Source organism: Poecilia reticulata, chromosome 2 (genome assembly GCF_904066995.2).
Source record: "Poecilia reticulata chromosome 2, P_reticulata-male-v2, whole genome shotgun sequence".
NCBI classification, from domain to species: Eukaryota; Metazoa; Chordata; class Actinopteri; order Cyprinodontiformes; family Poeciliidae; genus Poecilia; species Poecilia reticulata.
Window position 1 is genome coordinate 41,883,673 of NC_088831.1, and position 17,422 is coordinate 41,901,094.

General features: G+C 35.9%; 3 protein-coding genes across 3 annotated transcripts in view; all 3 read right to left on the reverse strand.

Moving 5' to 3' along the window:
- LOC103461836 (protein mono-ADP-ribosyltransferase PARP4-like) overlaps positions 1–4,197 on the reverse strand; it is a 50,133-nt gene extending 45,936 nt beyond the window's left edge. The window contains exons 1-6 of the mRNA XM_081604679.1: positions 4,080–4,197; positions 2,851–2,981; positions 1,817–2,036; positions 1,500–1,563; positions 652–730; positions 476–580 (exon numbers count right to left, since the gene is read on the reverse strand). Coding sequence (XP_081460805.1) covers positions 476–580; positions 652–730; positions 1,500–1,563; positions 1,817–2,036; positions 2,851–2,976 — 594 coding nt within the window. The 5' untranslated portion in view covers positions 2,977–2,981; positions 4,080–4,197. The remainder of the gene's footprint in view (positions 1–475; positions 581–651; positions 731–1,499; positions 1,564–1,816; positions 2,037–2,850; positions 2,982–4,079) is intronic.
- Positions 4,198–5,167: 970 nt separating this feature from the next.
- Positions 5,168–9,002, reverse strand: LOC103461783 (transmembrane protein 50B). The gene is made up of 7 exons (XM_008404135.3): positions 8,854–9,002; positions 8,253–8,440; positions 8,051–8,163; positions 7,705–7,772; positions 7,483–7,575; positions 6,551–6,608; positions 5,168–6,010 (listed from the first exon to the last, which is right to left on the reverse strand). Exons 2-7 carry the CDS (start codon positions 8,352–8,354, stop codon positions 5,965–5,967), a joined length of 480 nt encoding a protein of 159 aa, XP_008402357.2. The 5' UTR covers positions 8,355–8,440; positions 8,854–9,002; the 3' UTR covers positions 5,168–5,964.
- A 773-nt stretch (positions 9,003–9,775) lies between these two features.
- Positions 9,776–16,794, reverse strand: ifngr2 (interferon gamma receptor 2). Its single transcript, XM_008404137.3, has 7 exons — positions 16,590–16,794; positions 15,275–15,377; positions 14,135–14,295; positions 12,516–12,661; positions 12,290–12,431; positions 11,979–12,118; positions 9,776–11,084 (listed from the first exon to the last, which is right to left on the reverse strand). Exons 1-7 carry the CDS (start codon positions 16,699–16,701, stop codon positions 10,971–10,973), a joined length of 918 nt encoding a protein of 305 aa, XP_008402359.3. The 5' UTR covers positions 16,702–16,794; the 3' UTR covers positions 9,776–10,970.
- Between the last annotated feature and the right edge of the window lie 628 nt (positions 16,795–17,422).

Below are 17,422 nucleotides of genomic sequence, written 5' to 3' on the forward strand. Positions count from 1 at the left end.
GCCATTACCTTCTCCAAATGTCAAATTCCTTTGTTTTAAAATCCTACTGAAAATATCAGTAGGACTTTTTTTTTTTTTTGCACACATGAGCCCTGACAGTATGATGAAGAATTAGGGTCATAAGAACAAATAAAAAAAATACTATATTAAGAATAAAGCCATAGAATTACAAAAAGCAAGTCAAACATAATAAGAAAATAACGTTATACAAGAAAGTCAAAATATTTCAAGAATTATTCATAGTAATACCAGAATAAAGTCATATTTTTAGAATAAAGTTACGGTATTACAAGATTAAAGTCATAGTATTATCACTTTATGGTGGTAATTTTATGACTTTGTCTTAATTTTATTTATTATTTTCTTAGTATGGCCCCAATACTCTGTCGTACTGACGGAGCAGGGCTCATGTTTTACTGCCCGTCTGATGTCTTAATTGTTTCATACATAGACATTAATCTTTATGGTTTCATACCTTCGACGCCACGTCGTCCTTCCGGTATCTGGCCACACGGTAGCGCCGTCCCTGCTCCCCTTTGGCGCTCTGCAGCTCCAACACGCAAAACCTGCTGCCGTTCTCCTGCAGACAAACCTCCATCAGTACGAATCCCAGCATCAAAACAGAAATGGAGGATAAAACTTTTCCCTCACCTGTCCGAAAACGGAGTACTTCGCCACGTGGAAATCATCGGGGAACGTCGGGAGAGCAGAGACCGACTCCTTGTAGATTCTGGGTAAATTAATGAGTTGAGGGTTAAATTACAACTTTAATTTCTTGCTAATTATTTACTAGAAACTATGGGTGACCAACTCCAGCCTCAATATCGATAGTTTGATCTGCAGTATCTCTAATAAGAGAGCTCCCGTCGCCCTGTGTGGAGGAAGTTTCCGGAGAAGACATGATCAACGTTAGCTCCGCCCACTAGCTAACGACGGTTAACGCTCGTGAAATTAGAGATATTTCAGACCAAAGTAGAGATATAGAAGCAGAAGAGTCATTTTTCCTCACCTAGATATGTGGTAAATAAATTGAAACAATTAAATTATACCATCGAAGCTATTTTTTGCACTTTCCGGCGAAAATGTTGACTTTAGAATCATAGCTAACTGAATGTTTCAAGCAGCCAATCAGACTTCAGGGTTTCTATATGAATCGCTTTACTTCCGCCAACTGAGTAAGATGGCGCAGGTTTACAATTTCATTTAAAGAACATAAAAAAATTATTAAATCATAAGACAACTATGAAAACACTTATTTAAGGGACATATAATCAATTCTATATTTAATAATTTTTTTCCAGTAAAAAAATAAACTGATTCATTAAAATAATAATTTCATTAGTTATGTAGTCATTATAATTTCACTCTCCAAATCCCCTTTAGCCATTATTGTAGCTTTTAACCTAAATCTCCCCTGTGAAAGTCAGATAAAAAGACTTAAACTCAGATTAAGCCTGAAGTTTGGATGATGATGATGATGATGATGATGATGGTCCCACCTAAACTGATTGTTTTTTTCAACAGCTGGTCCCTCTGAGGAGGTGGGACCTTTTGGAGGCTCGGCTACAACAAACAGAAACAACGTTAGACACAGAAACACATTATTATTCAAAGTCTTAACTACAATCTACACGTTTTTTAGATAAAGATTGTTTAATAAAAATGCTACAGTGACCCTCAGGTCCAAAACAACACCTGTCTTTACACTGAGGAAGAAAAAATGTAATAAAATTAAATTCCTGTCGGTCTCTAAACCTTCACTAATGATTGTACTTCTTGTAGCCCTTCTACAATATTTTTGTACATGTTTTGAGACCTTTATAAGTTAGCGGAGCTCTCTGCAGTGACTTCCAGGGAGGAGGAGGATCTGGAGATGATGAAGTGTCCATCTTGTACTCGTCCACAGACAGAAGAACGCCTCTCTCCACACTTTTATACAGATAATCCAAGCCGACCACTGGCGTCTGGTTCTTCTGGATGCTGCGCAGCCTGTTGGAGCTCAGGTTGGACAAGTCGGAGGTCACCACCAGAGAGCACTGTGGAAAATAGAGGCAAAAATGTGACCCTGAATGTCTAACTTTAAAGTAATTGGCCAATAAATCCAATTTGGTACAAATCTCTCAATAAGTATTGAAATGGATATCATAAAAATAGATATTTTTTATCTCAGCATGCCAAACTGCAGTGTTAATTTTAAATCATAAATATGTTAACATTCTAATTTTATTACATATTTTTGAAAACCACAACTGAGAGCCAAGATAAAGGCTATGAAACGGGTCAAGAAACCAGCTACTAAGGGTACAGTCAAACGCTACTAAGTGTAAAGTTGCAGCTTCTAAATGTGAAGCTAACAGCTACTAAGTATAAACCTTAAAGCTACTAGATGTTTAAGAGATGTATCAAGAGTAAAACTCACAAATACTAAGAGCAAAGCCAACAGATACTAACTGTAAAGCTAACAGCCACCAGGAGTGTAGCTAACTGTAAAGCTAACAGCTACTAGGTGTAAACCTGCTAAAGGTGAAGCTAACAGCTCCTAGGTAAGGTAAAGCTAATAGCTACTAAATGTAAAGCTAATAGCTACTAGTATCAGTCATCAATCCAGATGTTGTCATCCTATTAGCTACTAAATTTAACTCTAATAGTTAAGCAGAGTATGCAATTTAAAGTCAAGATAGCACAAGCTAGCAGTTACTAAAGCTATTATATATTTGAGCTACTTAAGCTAACCACTTTTCAGAGTCTGGTTTATTACCTATAAATCTTTTATTATCTGGTTTATTAACGATGTTAAAGTTTGTCATTAATAGTTTACCAAAACGCTCAGGTAAAAATCGATCTTCCCACCTGTTTGTTGACTATGAAAGAAATGCTGCCTCCATTCAACGTCACTATTGATTTCAGCTTCTTCTTCTCCTTGAATGGCAAATTTTTGAGCTCCAGAAGAACTGAGCAGTTGTCAAACACACCCATGCTGCCTGAAGAGAGAAAAACAAACAATAGTTAAAATCAAACAAGAAACAGATCTCCAACTTTTCCAGTCCTCTAATCGTAGACTCAGGCAGTCCAGACTCACCTGCCCTTCACAAACCATATCAGCTTCCTAAATAGTAAAACTAGAAGACAATGCCTGTAAATCCTCCATAGAAAAGAGTGGACAATATGGACTGAACTAAACAAATTAACTAAGCTAAATCCCAAAAATGCAGACTGTTTTTTTTTTTTTTTGTTTTTTTTTACATAAAACATTGAAACAAAAATTATGTTATGACAAAATTCTTGTCATAAGAAATTTATAAAGATAATTGATAAACCATACGATAAATCCCAAAACGGAAAAAGAATTAAACTATAATCAATAACCCCCAAAAGTCACAGCAAACCTTTTTTTTTTAAACTGACGTGTTTCCATTAAGCTAGTTCATTTTGTAAATGCCAAATTGCAGTTATATGCTTCATCTGCATCAAGCAACTGAGCTGTGCAAGCCAAATTTGTATTGTTTTGAATTGTAGTTGGGGGCCGCAAAAAAACAGTGTAAAGGCCACCAAAGGTCCCCGGGCCGCACTGTGGACACCCCTCCACTAATCAAAATTCAACATAATTGGATTCAACATAATTGCGTTTTTATTGGTTCATGATAAACACCAGAAAATTGTTTAACCTTATAGGGAAACAAAACAGCTCAACTAGTGTTAAACTAAACATTTAAAGGTCATAATAAATAAACATCTGATACAATCTGATCTTTTCTACACTAACCCTCCTGTTGTAAATAAACACGGAAGTGAAGCTGCAACACCTTATCCTCTCCTGTAAAACACGTACATCTGCAAACAAATGCGAAAAATTACGGAAATAAAACCGATTTTCTTCGCTATATCTGCAGGTTATTGATAAAATGCTAAAGAGTTTTTAATCTTAAAGTGGAACGACTTAAAGTTTCCCACGGCGACATAAACAACTAAAACACATTTATTTAATCTTAGCTGACATTAAAGCTCAGAGGAAAACACATTTATTTAATATTAGCTAACATTAAAGCTCAGAGGATGAGTCTTTGAGTTGAGTTATTTACCTGACTTCACGAAAGAATCAAGAAAAGTTATTTCTGGAGAAATTTCTGCTCGTTGTTTGGAAAGGCGACAAACGGCAGCGACACAGATGGGAACATCCGGTTGTAAAGACTTCAAAAATAAAAGCCCCGAAGAAAAGGACAATTTAAAAACCGAAATCTCAGCTCAACTGAAAAAAAGGAACAAACAAACAAAAAAAACTTGGGGCCTTCCTTACCAACAAAAAGCAGAAATACATATAAAGACAAGGTTTTAATTATTTTTACTCAAAAAATAAGCAAAACTACTTTATTTTCATTTTAAAACTGAACAATTCATATTTCATACCACTCATGAATCATGGTTGAGGGCTGCATAAATACATTTTGATGGGCTGCAAATGGCCCCTGGACCGCACTTTGAACACCACTGCTGTTAATTTTGTTCAGAACCGCCCGGAAGTTGCATAATTAGCCCAGATTTTACCTTTAAATTAATTTAGATTTACTTACAAACCATTGTTTTTATCTGTAATGGTCTAGATTCGAACATTTTCTTTAAAAAGCCAAATAAACTGAGTAAAAGTATTAAGATTTATTAACCTCTATTTTTTTTATTTCTAGTAAATCACTAAAAAAATAACAAAAAGCACTTAGCTGGTTGTTGAAACAAACATTTGCTGCTTTGTTTTTTTATATGGCTTTGTTTTTACCGTTAAAATAAAAACGTGTAAATGAAAACTCGACTGCCCTGACAGGAAGTGATCTCACCATCGCTTAATGTAACTTTACAGGTAAACAGCTGATTTCCTGCTTTGGAGCAGGATTTCCAGTTACTGACGTGAAGCTGGAGCTCCATGCTGCCCCCTGTGGAAGAGAAGAGCAAGTACACACAGCTGATATTTTGTAATCAGTAATAATCAGACGGAAATTACTTTTTTATTTTATCCTTTTACTTTTTTACATTAATCTGTTTTCATTTTTACTTTGTGTTCAGCCTGCATCTTTAGATTGTAAATCAGTGGGATGTATTTGGCAAAACATTTAAACAAAGATCGATTAAAAATGTACCATATTTATAAAAAAAGCAAAATAAAACAGAGAACAAGGTGTTAATTTTTCAGAATAACCCTTTAATGACCGGCCTTTTCTTATGGACACTGACTCTTCTGCTTCTTTTTCATTAAAAAGGTACAGGAATAATAAAAACTCAAATATATCCAGTTTAAAAAACAATACAGGAAGTACAAGATCATTAAAAAACAAAAACACATTTCTATCGTACCCCTGAAAGAGAACAGATTAATGCTGTTACCTTAGCAATCACTGGATCCCTTGATTTAAATAAAAATAAAAACTAAAGTCTCTACAGCAGCAGGCAGATGCTTTGTCAATACAAAAATCTAAATATTTACATGTTAATAAATAAAATTAACATAACTAAAACAACAGAAACTGAAAAAAATAAATTACATACTTTACAGCTATAATTAAAAATGTTCCAGTGGTTTCAAAGTTCATAAATTACCCCCAAAGTGACGATAAAGAGCAGCTTCCATATTTACTCAGCAGAACCACATAAATAATTTAACCTGCGAGGTTCTGGACTCATCTGTTCTTTCTGTTTCCCTTTAGGATATACAAAAATCAGCCTGAAAGTCACTCTTTACCTGCATGTAAAACACAAAAAATATCCCTTTTGATATCTAATGTCAACATGTGAGGCATTAAAATCTAATTCTCATTTTAAAAAACTATTAAAAACATGTTTTTTAAACATGTTTTTAATATAAATGTAATATAATAATAATATATGTAAATATTCAGGAGCAGGGAATATTTACAGATACAGCAGTGACAAAGTCAGATGAAAAGAGTAAAAGGTGAAGACAGCAGGACGGCTCGCCGGTTAACCCCAAAGGTTTTCTGTGCGGCCAAACTTGTAGATCAGAGAACTGCAGACAAACGCTGTTGTTGGTTATTCAGGCAACTCAGTATGGTGGCCCAGAAGGGTCAACAGAGGCCAAATACACAACAGAACAATAAAACAGAATTTATGCTAAAATAAAAGTTATGCAAAAACAGTTTTAGGAATAATGGTAAAACAGAAATCATGCTATGCTAAAATGGAGTTTATCCTGAAATGGAATTTATGCTAACGCTGAAACTATGCTAAAACAAAAGTTATGCTAAAATGAAAACTATGCTAAAACAAAAGTTGACAAACTTGTTAGTTTCTTAACTTCTGTTGTGGCTTTTGCTGTAGTTAAATCTTTTTTTTTCTTGTGTCGTAGCTTTTAATTTTGGTGACTTCTCTTTGCCACCTTAACTTCCTGCGTCTTATTTCTATCTCAGTGTTTTCTCATCTGAAACACTTCAAATGGTAACTATTTCTAGCTTCAAGATCATTAAGCAGCATCATTAAGCAGCAATGCTTAATGCAACAAAACCCAGGAGCCGCTTGACTTTACATCTGAGTTCCAGGTTTTACTCACCTGAAGAAGATGAAGGCGTTCTGAAAGAACACGGCCAGACCCGGAGCAACATCTTTCTCTGAGAAAAGGGGAACATCAAAGTTTTTAATTGTTTTCAGACCACTGACATATTATTGTTAAAAGATTGTTGAAGCCACTGGAGAGTTTGATACATCACAGTACCATCAGCATAGAAGTGGAAGTTTGACCAGAACATTTAGTATTTAAGATAAAATACGAAACCTGATGCCAGAGGAATATCTTCGGGCAAATCAAGGCCGAGATGTCCAAATATTTTCTTACATGGGTCAATACTTTTAAACTGAAAGTACATCTGAGACCTAATTTTATACTTTTTATTTGTAAAATATACAGAATGAAATATTTTTTTTTTCTTTTGATCAATTTTCTACAACCAAAGTTGTCAGATTTGACTAGATAGAAAACAATTCCGTAAATCATTAAAGATCTTGACTGAAAGTGGGTTTTTGGAGGGAATCTTTTTGCATTACTAAAAGAAAGGCATAAAATATGCAAAAAATATTAAAACAAATACTACTTGCTATAGATGCAAATTTTAATGAGATTTTATTAAAATTGTGTAAAAAATTTTTTTTTAAATTGTCCGTCTTTATCAACATTTGATCAAATTTGCGTCATTCTGGAATTGCTTTTGGGGGCCGCACAAAATCATCCCAACAGTCACAAATGGACCTCGAACCATATATTGGACACCCCTATATTGGACACCTTTCCTATATTAAGGTATAGGAAAAATCTGCTTTCACAGAGTTAATTTATAAAAAAATCTAAAAGCAAGTTCTGAAGAGTATATGCTGTCTAGTTTAAATCTTGTTTTTTAATTTACACAGAAACCTGTTTCTTTCTTAGTTTTCTGTCTGAATCAGAAGAATAAAAACAAACAAACATGGAGGAGATGGAAGGAAACCTACTTGGCATGACGTACGCTCCAAATAGGATCCAGATGGAGCCGATGAACGACCCAAACATCATCATGAATCCGATGAAGAGCCAGAGACGAGCGCCTGGAGTTCCAGAAACACATCAGGTTTAGAAGGATGCGACCAAAAACTGATGGGAGCTTTAACTACCCCAGTGATCAGAACCAGAACCCAACAGAACCAGAAGCCATCAGAACCAGGGCTCAAACTCACCTGTCCGCCCAAGGCAGCCCTCGCCGTACGCGTCTCCTCTGACCTGGCTGTTGGAAACGGCGTTAATCCTGGAACAGAGAGGAACAGCGGCGGCTATTAAAACCGGGGCGGCCATTACTGAACAGGACAGAATGTTCTGATACTGGTTTTACTGGGACTACCTGGTTTTATGTTACTGGTGAGGTCATCCAAGCATCCATCCACTCACTCGTCCATCAAAGTATGGTTTCATCCTTCCATACATCCATCCATCAAATCATGGTTCACTCCATCCATCCACTCATCCAACCATTCATTGTTTCATCCATCCATCCATCAGTTTTCCATCTGCTATTTTGTTCCTCACATGAAGAAAGCGATGGTGGAAAAAACTCCACATGTGTGGAATGAATGGTTCATCATGTCCTGAGTGGGGTACATGACTGCAGCATCGATCATGATCCACCAGCCGGTGAAGAACTGCAGAAACACAGAAACTGCTCAGAAACAGGAACCCATGAAACCAATAAACTGTTATTCAGTTTAACACCCATCGGGGTGCCACTAACCAGGGATCCAGCCACCACCGAGGCCACGGTGTTCCTCCGCTCTCCCCAGTCAAACCAGTCACACTCCGGCCAGCGGAAGTTGTCCAGGAAGCCAGCCATCATCCGCAGGGTTTTCCTCCCAGCGATCGATCCGTTTCTTTGGCTCGGTCCTACTGGACTTCCTGCAGCTCCGCCTGGAAACCGAGGCTCTGAAAATATGCATGAAGACACTGAGCGGTCTAATTAACATTCTCAATTTCTATTATTCTGTCTCTAAAACTGGAGAGCAGCTATGATAAATAAAATAAAATAATGAATTGATTATTTGACAGTTTCTCAGTAAATGACTAAAAGCATATTTCAGCCTCTAAATGAAGCAGCTCTCAGGGTTTAGTTTCATTTTACAAAAATCCTTCTTTACATTTTAGCAACAGAAAGCTCTGCTCACTTTGAAAAAACGAATTTTGACACTTAGATAAATTATTAGAGCTTTTTAATTGGATTTAAAATCAAACGTTTGGTCTGTCGGAGCGACAAATGTCTATAACCAACCCGTATTAACGTCAGAATGAGTAAATCTGCTTCATAATGTCAACATGCAGCTTAATAACCTACTACTCACCTTTATTTACCCCGATTACCCTGAATAATACTCAGATTACTTCAAATCAAATACGGATGTTCCTGCTTCTCTGGGTCATCTTCCTTTCGTTTGCATACGGGTCGAGAAACAGCCGCAAGCGACGTTTCCGCCCCCTGCTGGTCGATAGTGCAACTACAAGGGGTTTAAACAATCTCTTTCATCTCAACTGACCTGCCTAAAAAGAACTATAGTTTAATCTAGTCAAAAAGAAAATATAATCAATTACGTACAAACAAAAAGCTAAATATTACTATTAAGAAATATACTGCTAAAAAAGATAAATTAAAATGTTGCAGAATTAAAAGAACATATGTAAATATAAGGCAACTTAATATGTAATAAATAAAAATGTATAAAATAAATGAAAAAATAATGTAATAAATAGAACTAAATGAAAGAATTTAAAAAGAAACAATTCAAATAAATGACATTTCAATCTTAAACATAAATGAATAAATAAAATCACATGGATCTTGCCGATTAAAAAAAAAGAAAAAAAATGACATGTACACATACTTGCAAAACAAATAAGCAAAAACTATAACTCAATCCCAATCAGTAATTTACTGCTATCAACTTGAGCTGTCAGACTGAAGCGGCTCCTTAATCTCTCATTTTATTTAACTGTAACCTTTTAGGATTCATGTCTAACTTTTGACAATGAAATCCAGCTGGATGTAAATCCTCAAATTTACATAGGCATGAATGTGTTCACAATAAAAAAGAACCACATAAGGAGATTAAACTTCAGGATTCATTTTAATGCTTTCGCTCAGTTGAGATAAAACTCCCTTTTGATGAATAGCTCAGTGGATGTACATAAAATGGGACTCAATATTAATGAAAATCTATTCTTACACTGGAATGTTACATATATAGCTAAATAAAAACATCAGAAAACTTGATTTTTTACCCTACATTTTATTTATTTTTCTACTGACAAGTTTAAACCAAAAGAAACCATAAAGTGAAACGTAAAGATCCTGGGTTCAGTTGCAGACAAGAATACAGGTTTATTTGACTCGTTTCAGTCTGTTAGGCACCACGATGAGGCAGAAAGATAAAGTCCTGAGCAAAAAATAAAATAAAATCACAAAGATAAACACAGATTTGTACAAACGTTACTGATCCAGTGGAGAAAACAGTTCAACACATTCTGGCTGCTGGATCTGAATCCAGGTTTTCCATTGTTGAATCCAACTTTGGCAGGATAGGATGGCACGTGAGGATCCAATCCACTTCATCCCAGCAACCGCCATTTTAGTCCACTGGAAGAGGAAGTTATCAGGCTGCTAAGACTCCGGAAGAATAAACAATAAGCGACTCCCCCATTTTCCAGGAACACAGAATCACTGGGACAGATGATAATTCCCTTTTTGTTCAGACTGTAGGAAACGTTCTGGTAAAATAAAGACACAAAAGAAGGTCGAACGTCCCGAGAGTGCCCTACTTCCGGGTCGCTGCCTTTCAAATTAAAAGCATGCAGCTTTAAACTCCATAACAGGAAGCAGGAAAATCGGTGAAAGTGGAGAGATTCATGGATCCTTTTGAGGACGTTTCAGTGATTGCTCTGTTAGCGTTCACAGCTATGAGTCAAAAACATTAAAACCACCGCGTAAAAACAAAGAAGCAGTCCAGTCCGACTCACTTTGGGACATTCAGAGGAAAAAATAACTCAATTTTATAAATATAAAAACCAGGGATTTGATTAGATTCTTACTGGGATGTCTGGACTTTAACTGGTGAGGATTTCTGTTGGGATCACAGGTGGGTGGTAACTAGTCACATTTATTTGAGCAACTTTTTAGAAAAAAGGGTACAGTTTCTGGCTCCTCTACCCAAATTTGGTCCGTCTGAACAAGTGCTGATGAACCTGGGGAAGCCGCAGTCCAGCTAATCTTCAGTATTTAACAGAAATATCAACATTGAAAAGTGCAAACAGCTGCTGGTTAAGGCCTGTTTGTAACAGAACCTCCTCCATTTTCCAGACCTCAACAGTTTCACCTGCCAGGACCAAGTTAGGAGCGCTCCTCCATGAAAGGAGAAGATTTACAGATTAAATCTGTAAAGTTTTTAGTCCCAGCAGGAAGCGAAGGTCAGACTCCTCTGGACTCATATGGAATTATAACGGAAACAGCGTCGTAACGTTCCTCTGAGGGACTCACGGCCACAGGCTGGTAGTTGTGCTGCGGAAGCGGCTCTTTGAACGTCTGGAGGACAGAAGATTATGATCAGTCAGAGTGAACACGAAGAAGAAAAACCTTTTTTAAAGTTTGAATGAAACCAGATTAACTGTTACCATTTTTACCTTCAGGCAAACCAAATAAAACTCATTTAACCTGCAAATGTCACAACTATTAAAAAAAAGACAACTTATAATTTTACATAAACACCTATAATGAGAAATTTGTTGTAATTTTTAAAGAACTGTCATTTTATTTCTACTTTAAAATAGCAAAGTAAAGATAATTATAAAATTTTGCAAACAGATGATGTTTTTTTTTCTTTGAGAGAAAATTACATTAAAAAATTAAATAGAAAAGCGCATTGGCACCGGAACCAATGGTGCACCATTGGCACCGGAACCAATGGTGCACCATTGGCACCGGAACCAATGGTGCACCATTGGCATCCCCTCAGAAAGCAAAGTTCACACATTTTCCTCCCATTCACTTCTGTTCTAATGCTCCTCTGAATCTTCCCCTCACAACGGGAAACCAAAGTTCTCTTTAACCTCTCACATCTACAACATCCCACACCGTAGACACAAAGATTCACGTGTCAGGCCATCAGAGGATTCTACCACGTCTGGTTCAAGAACTTTTTCAACACAACGTAACATTTTTACAGAGTGACGGTTTGTTTGAGGCTCAAAGTGATTTTCCATCCCTTCTAGAAAAGGAGGGAATCACCATAGCAACCAGTGACCCAGCATGCAGAGTTCAGTCCAACACTAAAATGCTATTAATTTACTGTTTATGTCCTGATATTAAAAATGAAAAAGAAAAATAGATATAAAGAGCACAAATCATTCTCATAAGAAAACAAACAAACAAACAAACTGATGTCTAACTTCCTGTTTGAAAAACAAAGCGGGTTCTCACCATTGGGATCATGTACGGAGGTTGAAGGATCTCTTTGATTTTCTTGGATTTGAAGAGGTGGACGTATGCAAAAACAACTAAAAGAACGATACCCAAAAGGACGATGCAGATGACGATGATCTGCGTCTGTTTTGATCCACCTGAGGAGAAAACAGGACCTTTTAAATAAATAACACCGACCTCCATAATCATCTTCAATCATCCTGGGTTGCATCCTACATGAAATATGTGGCTTTATCCAGTTAATTTCAGTTAGTGAGCAGTTAAAATGGGGCAGAAAACAACTGGAGGGGTAAACAACAGGCTCTTACTGGAGCTAGGGATGGTTTCACACTGCATACAGCTGGCTGGACCGTATTCCTTCAAATGAAAAGCAAACTGCACCGTCACACAGTACGTCTCGCCAACTTCCAGGCCATCGATTAACACTGAGGACAAGGTGACTTTCTCATTCTGAAAACAAAAAAAGAAAAAAAAAAGCAGAGTTAATAGTTGAGTTAATGAGAATATCTGGTGATAAAACATTTCACTCTTCACCTTCGGTTGCTCTCCTTTTTTCCAAAAGTAGATCCGATGTTTCAATTTGTCTGCATGCTCCTCATGCAGATTGTGGTTTCTCTTCAGGTTGACTGTGAGGGATTCAGGCGCTGCGGTCAGAGTGAAGTTCGGAGAGCACGGATGGCCTGGAAGAGACAGGAATACTGGTTGGATTCAGTCCGTTAACGACCCGAGACTCTGGAGCTCAATCAATCTTCAGAAATTATAAACTTATCATGACATATTCATCTCGTTAGTATGGCCCGACACTGAACCTTAACAGCTCAGTTACGAAATAGATCCTTCACTTTGAGTGTTTTGAAGATTTTCACACCTCTCACATCATACAAACCACGCCGGTCTGAAGGTTAACCACAGCTAGAAGCAGACTAACTAGGTTTTCTTTTTTGATGTGTGTCAGGTTGTTGACCTTCTTGGTATCCTCCTGAATTTCTTCCAGTTCTGAACAGTAACAAAAGGTTTTGCTTTTTTTTATTACTCGTACTTGTTCAACCAGTGTTTATGTACTATTTTACATTCTTTATTTCTTCGTCTGAGTTGTGGAGTGCCTCAGGGTCGAGTCCTCAGACTCTTTTTCTTTACCATTTTGTGCATTTGATCCTAATAAAATGAGGCTAAAATCTATCATCCATGATCTTTTCTTTAAAGTTGCAGTTTGTAACTTTTATAAACAATATTTTTTAACATATTCATTGAAACTGTCACTATGTCATGACAGTGTGGAATGAGACAGATAATCTGTGAAAAAATGTAGCTCCTCTGCCTTCACCCAGGGTCAACGAAAAACGCCCAATCAGGGCCAGGAGGATAGTCTTAGTGCTGTTAATCACTCTCAGAGTGGTGTTGCTCATCCCTAAAGTTTCTTCCTGATAGCAGAGCTTGTTGTAAACTCTAAGGCTAGTTAGCATAGCCACCGATTATGTGGATAAATGGTTTTCCCTTAAAGATGAGTTGTTTTTCCTCCATTGGCATATTTTGAAGCGAGCACATGAGGTTGATTGATGGCGCTAGCACCCTCCTCTTGGCTCTGATTGGTTGTTTTTGGTCGGGAGTGGTGCATTATTTAGATGATAGTAGTAGCTCAAGGAGGAGTTGGAGGAGATCGATCTTTTCATAGATTATCTGTCTTATATTCTGCAGTCAATTTAATAAATAGGTTAAAAAAACAGTTTAATAAAAGTTCATACTGTAGCTTTAAATTTGATTTTTAAAATGCTGATTATGCTCGAAAACCCTCTGATTTGGGGGTTTTCTTTGCAGATTTGTTTGCAGAATCAAAAATCTACAAAGAAAATTCCTCGACGGTGATGAAAAAGACTCATTACCAGTTATACTAAATGCGTGATATCAAGCGGCCATGTTGATTTGGATACATTTCACCATTAACAGATAAAAGCATCCCTTGAAAACTACATTTCCATCTACTCAGGTTATGTTTAATGATCTGAAACATTTACATATGCCAAGAAGGAAAAAAATAGAGCAAATTTATTTTGTATAATTATTCCATGGAGAAAAATAAAAAGTTATAAAGGACGACTGGAAAATTCCAGGTGATCATCGTTTAACCGAACAGCAGCAAACATCTGGCTTATTACCATCTCTGCTGCAGGCCTCAACAGGCTCAGACTCAATCCCGTTTCTCCAAGCTGTAACACGATGCCGAATGCAGCTGCTGCTGCTTTCCTCCCAACTCAAATCACAGGAAGTGAAGCGCATCTCTCTGCACGTCTCTATGGGCGTCCAACCCGACTCAAAGCTGAGGACAAAAAAAAAGACCAAAAAGTTATAAAATACACCTGCGATGCATTTATGAAATATATTCAAAAAAATCTAAATATAATAATTGAGACTCTAAAATATACAACTACTTTTAATTTCCTTTAGTTCTATATGATTTAAAACTTGTATTTTATTTTATTTTGAGCTTTATTTTCTCCCCGATTTTTTAACTGTCATAACTGATCTGTTCCTGTTTCTCTTTAAGTTTTATTTAATAAAATGTATTTATTTATTTCATTCATTCAATAATATGAACAGTTCATGCAACAAAAGAAATCATGAATGAAAAGGAGCAGAAAGAAGTATAAACGTATAATGTTCACAGAAACTAAAACTAGTTATTCAACTCAGAACCTACTAAAAACATATTTCTAATACACAAAAAATTTTAAATACACATCAACCCACCACCTTATTAAATGCCATATTGCTTCATCATAATTATTTTCATTTAAAAACAGAGAGACTTACTTTGTTTAATCTCACTCTCAAAATTATTCCATAAATTGACAACTTTAATTGAAATAAATCTTTCCATCGTCGCCATTCTAAGATTTTATTCTGCCTCAAAGTTAATATAGTTTTCAATATAAATATTTTCATCCATCCATTCATCCATTTTCTTTACACCCTTGTTCCTAATGGGGCGGAGAGGGTTGCTGCTGCCTCTCTCCAGCTTCATTTCCGGCGAGAGGCTATAAACATTTTCATCCAATTTTATTTTGATTTCCACCAAAAAATAATCTGGATTTCACCTGTTCCATATTAGACCATCTCCTAATTCTACCCCAATTTATGTTAGATGTTTTCCTAAAACATATTTGGATTTTGTCCTGATTTGATTTAATCTTCATCTTATGATTTTACCCAAATCGTTTCTGAATTCCTATCCAGACTTTGTTCCTGATTTAATTGGTGTCATCCCACATTAGCAGAACTTTTCCAGCAGAACTCACTCGTGAGACTCGACTGTAAACGTCACGTCACTCGCTGTTGAGGTCCAGTTCACACTTGATTGGTCGATCACAACGTCGATCGGCTGTGGCGTCGTCACAGGATCTGAAGAAAATAAACATTGTATTGTGAAAACCATGAATAAAATATCCAGATTCTATCCCAGGTATCTCTTGGCTTCTCTGGATTTTATCCTGGCTTTTATTAATCCTTTATTTTCCTCTATTATATTAAAATGTTATCATAGATTAACCCTGATTTTAAATCTGTTTAATGCCTTACTTTATTTTGGATTTGTTGTCATTTCATCTTGGCTTTACCTGGAATATATCTTAAATGTATCCTGATTATATTCCAAAATCATCGCAGCTTCATAATCAGACATCATTCAGATTTTATCCAGCTTTGTTCTGGTAATAACTTAATCCTGAAATTATCTCTGTTTTGTTCTGCTTTTACTTTGATTTAATGAAGGATTTTTATCCTTTCTTGACCTGAATCATTTCTTAAATGTCTTCTGTTTATATCTCGACTGTTATCCAGATTTTAATCTTGTCTTTTTTCTAATTACATCATGATTTACCTGGATTTTATTTATATTTTTTCTGACAGTATCTTGATTTCAATCCTGCCTTTTACAGGAATTTTTATAATTTTATCTTTTCATATATATGGATTATACTTTAAATGCATCCTGAAAGGTAATTCTGACTTAATCTTTGCTTCACATTGATTTTTTGTTGTTATTTAATCCTGTTTTTACTCAAGGTATTTTTAAACCTTAAATATAAGGTATAATCCAGGTAAAATCTGATATTTCCCATTGGGCACCAATAAAGTATATTCTATTCTGACATTTATTCTAAATGTATACTTTTTCTGGATTTTATGCCGTCTTTGGTTTTTATTATTATTTATTATTATTATTATTATTATTTCAAAAACATTTCCAAACTGTTTGATACGCCGAAAGAAAAACCTTGTTAACTCAAGAAAAAAAAAACTGGACTTCTTTTCAGTCAACACTACAGGTAAAGTTCCGACAGGTTCCTACAAATAAAAGCTTTATAGAAGGTGAACCAGGCCTCAGAGGCCTCTTCCCTTTTTTTCAGCGGCCTCCTTGAGAAACTTCCCTTCCGAATTCGGACAGTTCTACTGACTCAACACGAACATAGGAAAAAATGTTTAATAATAAAGGCTAAAATGTTTCATGTCCGAGTTAACTGACTGAACCCGAACCGACAGAATCAGGCCGAGCTGAGGAGAGAGAAGCAAATCAGAGAAAACGAAACATTCGGGTATTTCCGTTAAACTCACCTCCTGCGGCCCAAACTAAGTAGAACAGAACCAGGACAACGAATTTCGGGCGGAAAAGATCCGTCAAAGGACATAACCGTCTCCAATGGTCCATATTTACCAACATTTCCATAAAAACATTACTCCCGTCAAAAGATCTATACGCATTACAACAGTCACCTGACCTCAACCATCGACGGGCTTCTTCTTCTTCTCCTCTTTTATTGATGTGCATTGCCGCCATCTACTGGAGCGCAGTGTGAACACCGGGATGCTAAATGTATATTACCCACACCCAAAACGAACAAACAAAAAATAAATAAGAAAATCAAAAAAATATCTCTATATATTTTTTTCTATCAACTTCGTTTTCTTAAGGTATTTCTGTACTCACTTGCGTAACTTCCGCTTCATAAACGTTTCGGATACGTCGCTGTTTTTCTAAAGAATCGTGACCAGAGTTCTGTGATATTAAGTTATATTTACCTGAGTAATTTTTTTTTTGGGAGAAAAAAAACTCTTTAGGAATATTATTTTTTTACTACGCTGCACTTCTTACTTTTACTTTATCTAGAATGAACAAGTTAGCTTTAACCAAAAGTTTATTTTGCCTTGTTTTTTATTTTTGCAATTATGTTATTTATATAAATATAAATTACAAACATTTTCACAAAACTTTATATTTTGGTCTGAGTTATGATGTACTTTGTAAATATTATATCACTGATGTTTTGAACAATACCAAATATTTTTTACACATACTTGACAAATTTATGGATGGCTACCTTTTACTATTATTTTAGTATAGTAGAGCTATTATTACTTGAGTACAGCCTCCTTTGATCATTTATGTT

Excerpts from the sequence above, each read along its gene's own strand:
- ifngr2 (XM_008404137.3), bottom strand. The coding sequence starts at position 16,701 with ATGGAAATGTTGGTAAATATGGACCATTGGAGACGGTTATGTCCTTTG. Across the intron at positions 12,432-12,515 it reads AAAAAGGAGAGCAACCGAAG|AATGAGAAAGTCACCTTGTC; the intron begins GTGAAGAGTGAA and ends TTTTGTTTTCAG. Across the intron at positions 11,085-11,978 it reads CTCCGTACATGATCCCAATG|ACGTTCAAAGAGCCGCTTCC; the intron begins GTGAGAACCCGC and ends TCTGTCCTCCAG.
- LOC103461783 (XM_008404135.3), bottom strand. The coding sequence starts at position 8,354 with ATGATGGCTGGCTTCCTGGACAACTTCCGCTGGCCGGAGTGTGACTGG. Across the intron at positions 7,773-8,050 it reads TCCACCATCGCTTTCTTCAT|GATTAACGCCGTTTCCAACA; the intron begins GTGAGGAACAAA and ends TCTCTGTTCCAG. Across the intron at positions 6,609-7,482 it reads TGGAGCGTACGTCATGCCAA|AGAAAGATGTTGCTCCGGGT; the intron begins GTAGGTTTCCTT and ends CCCTTTTCTCAG.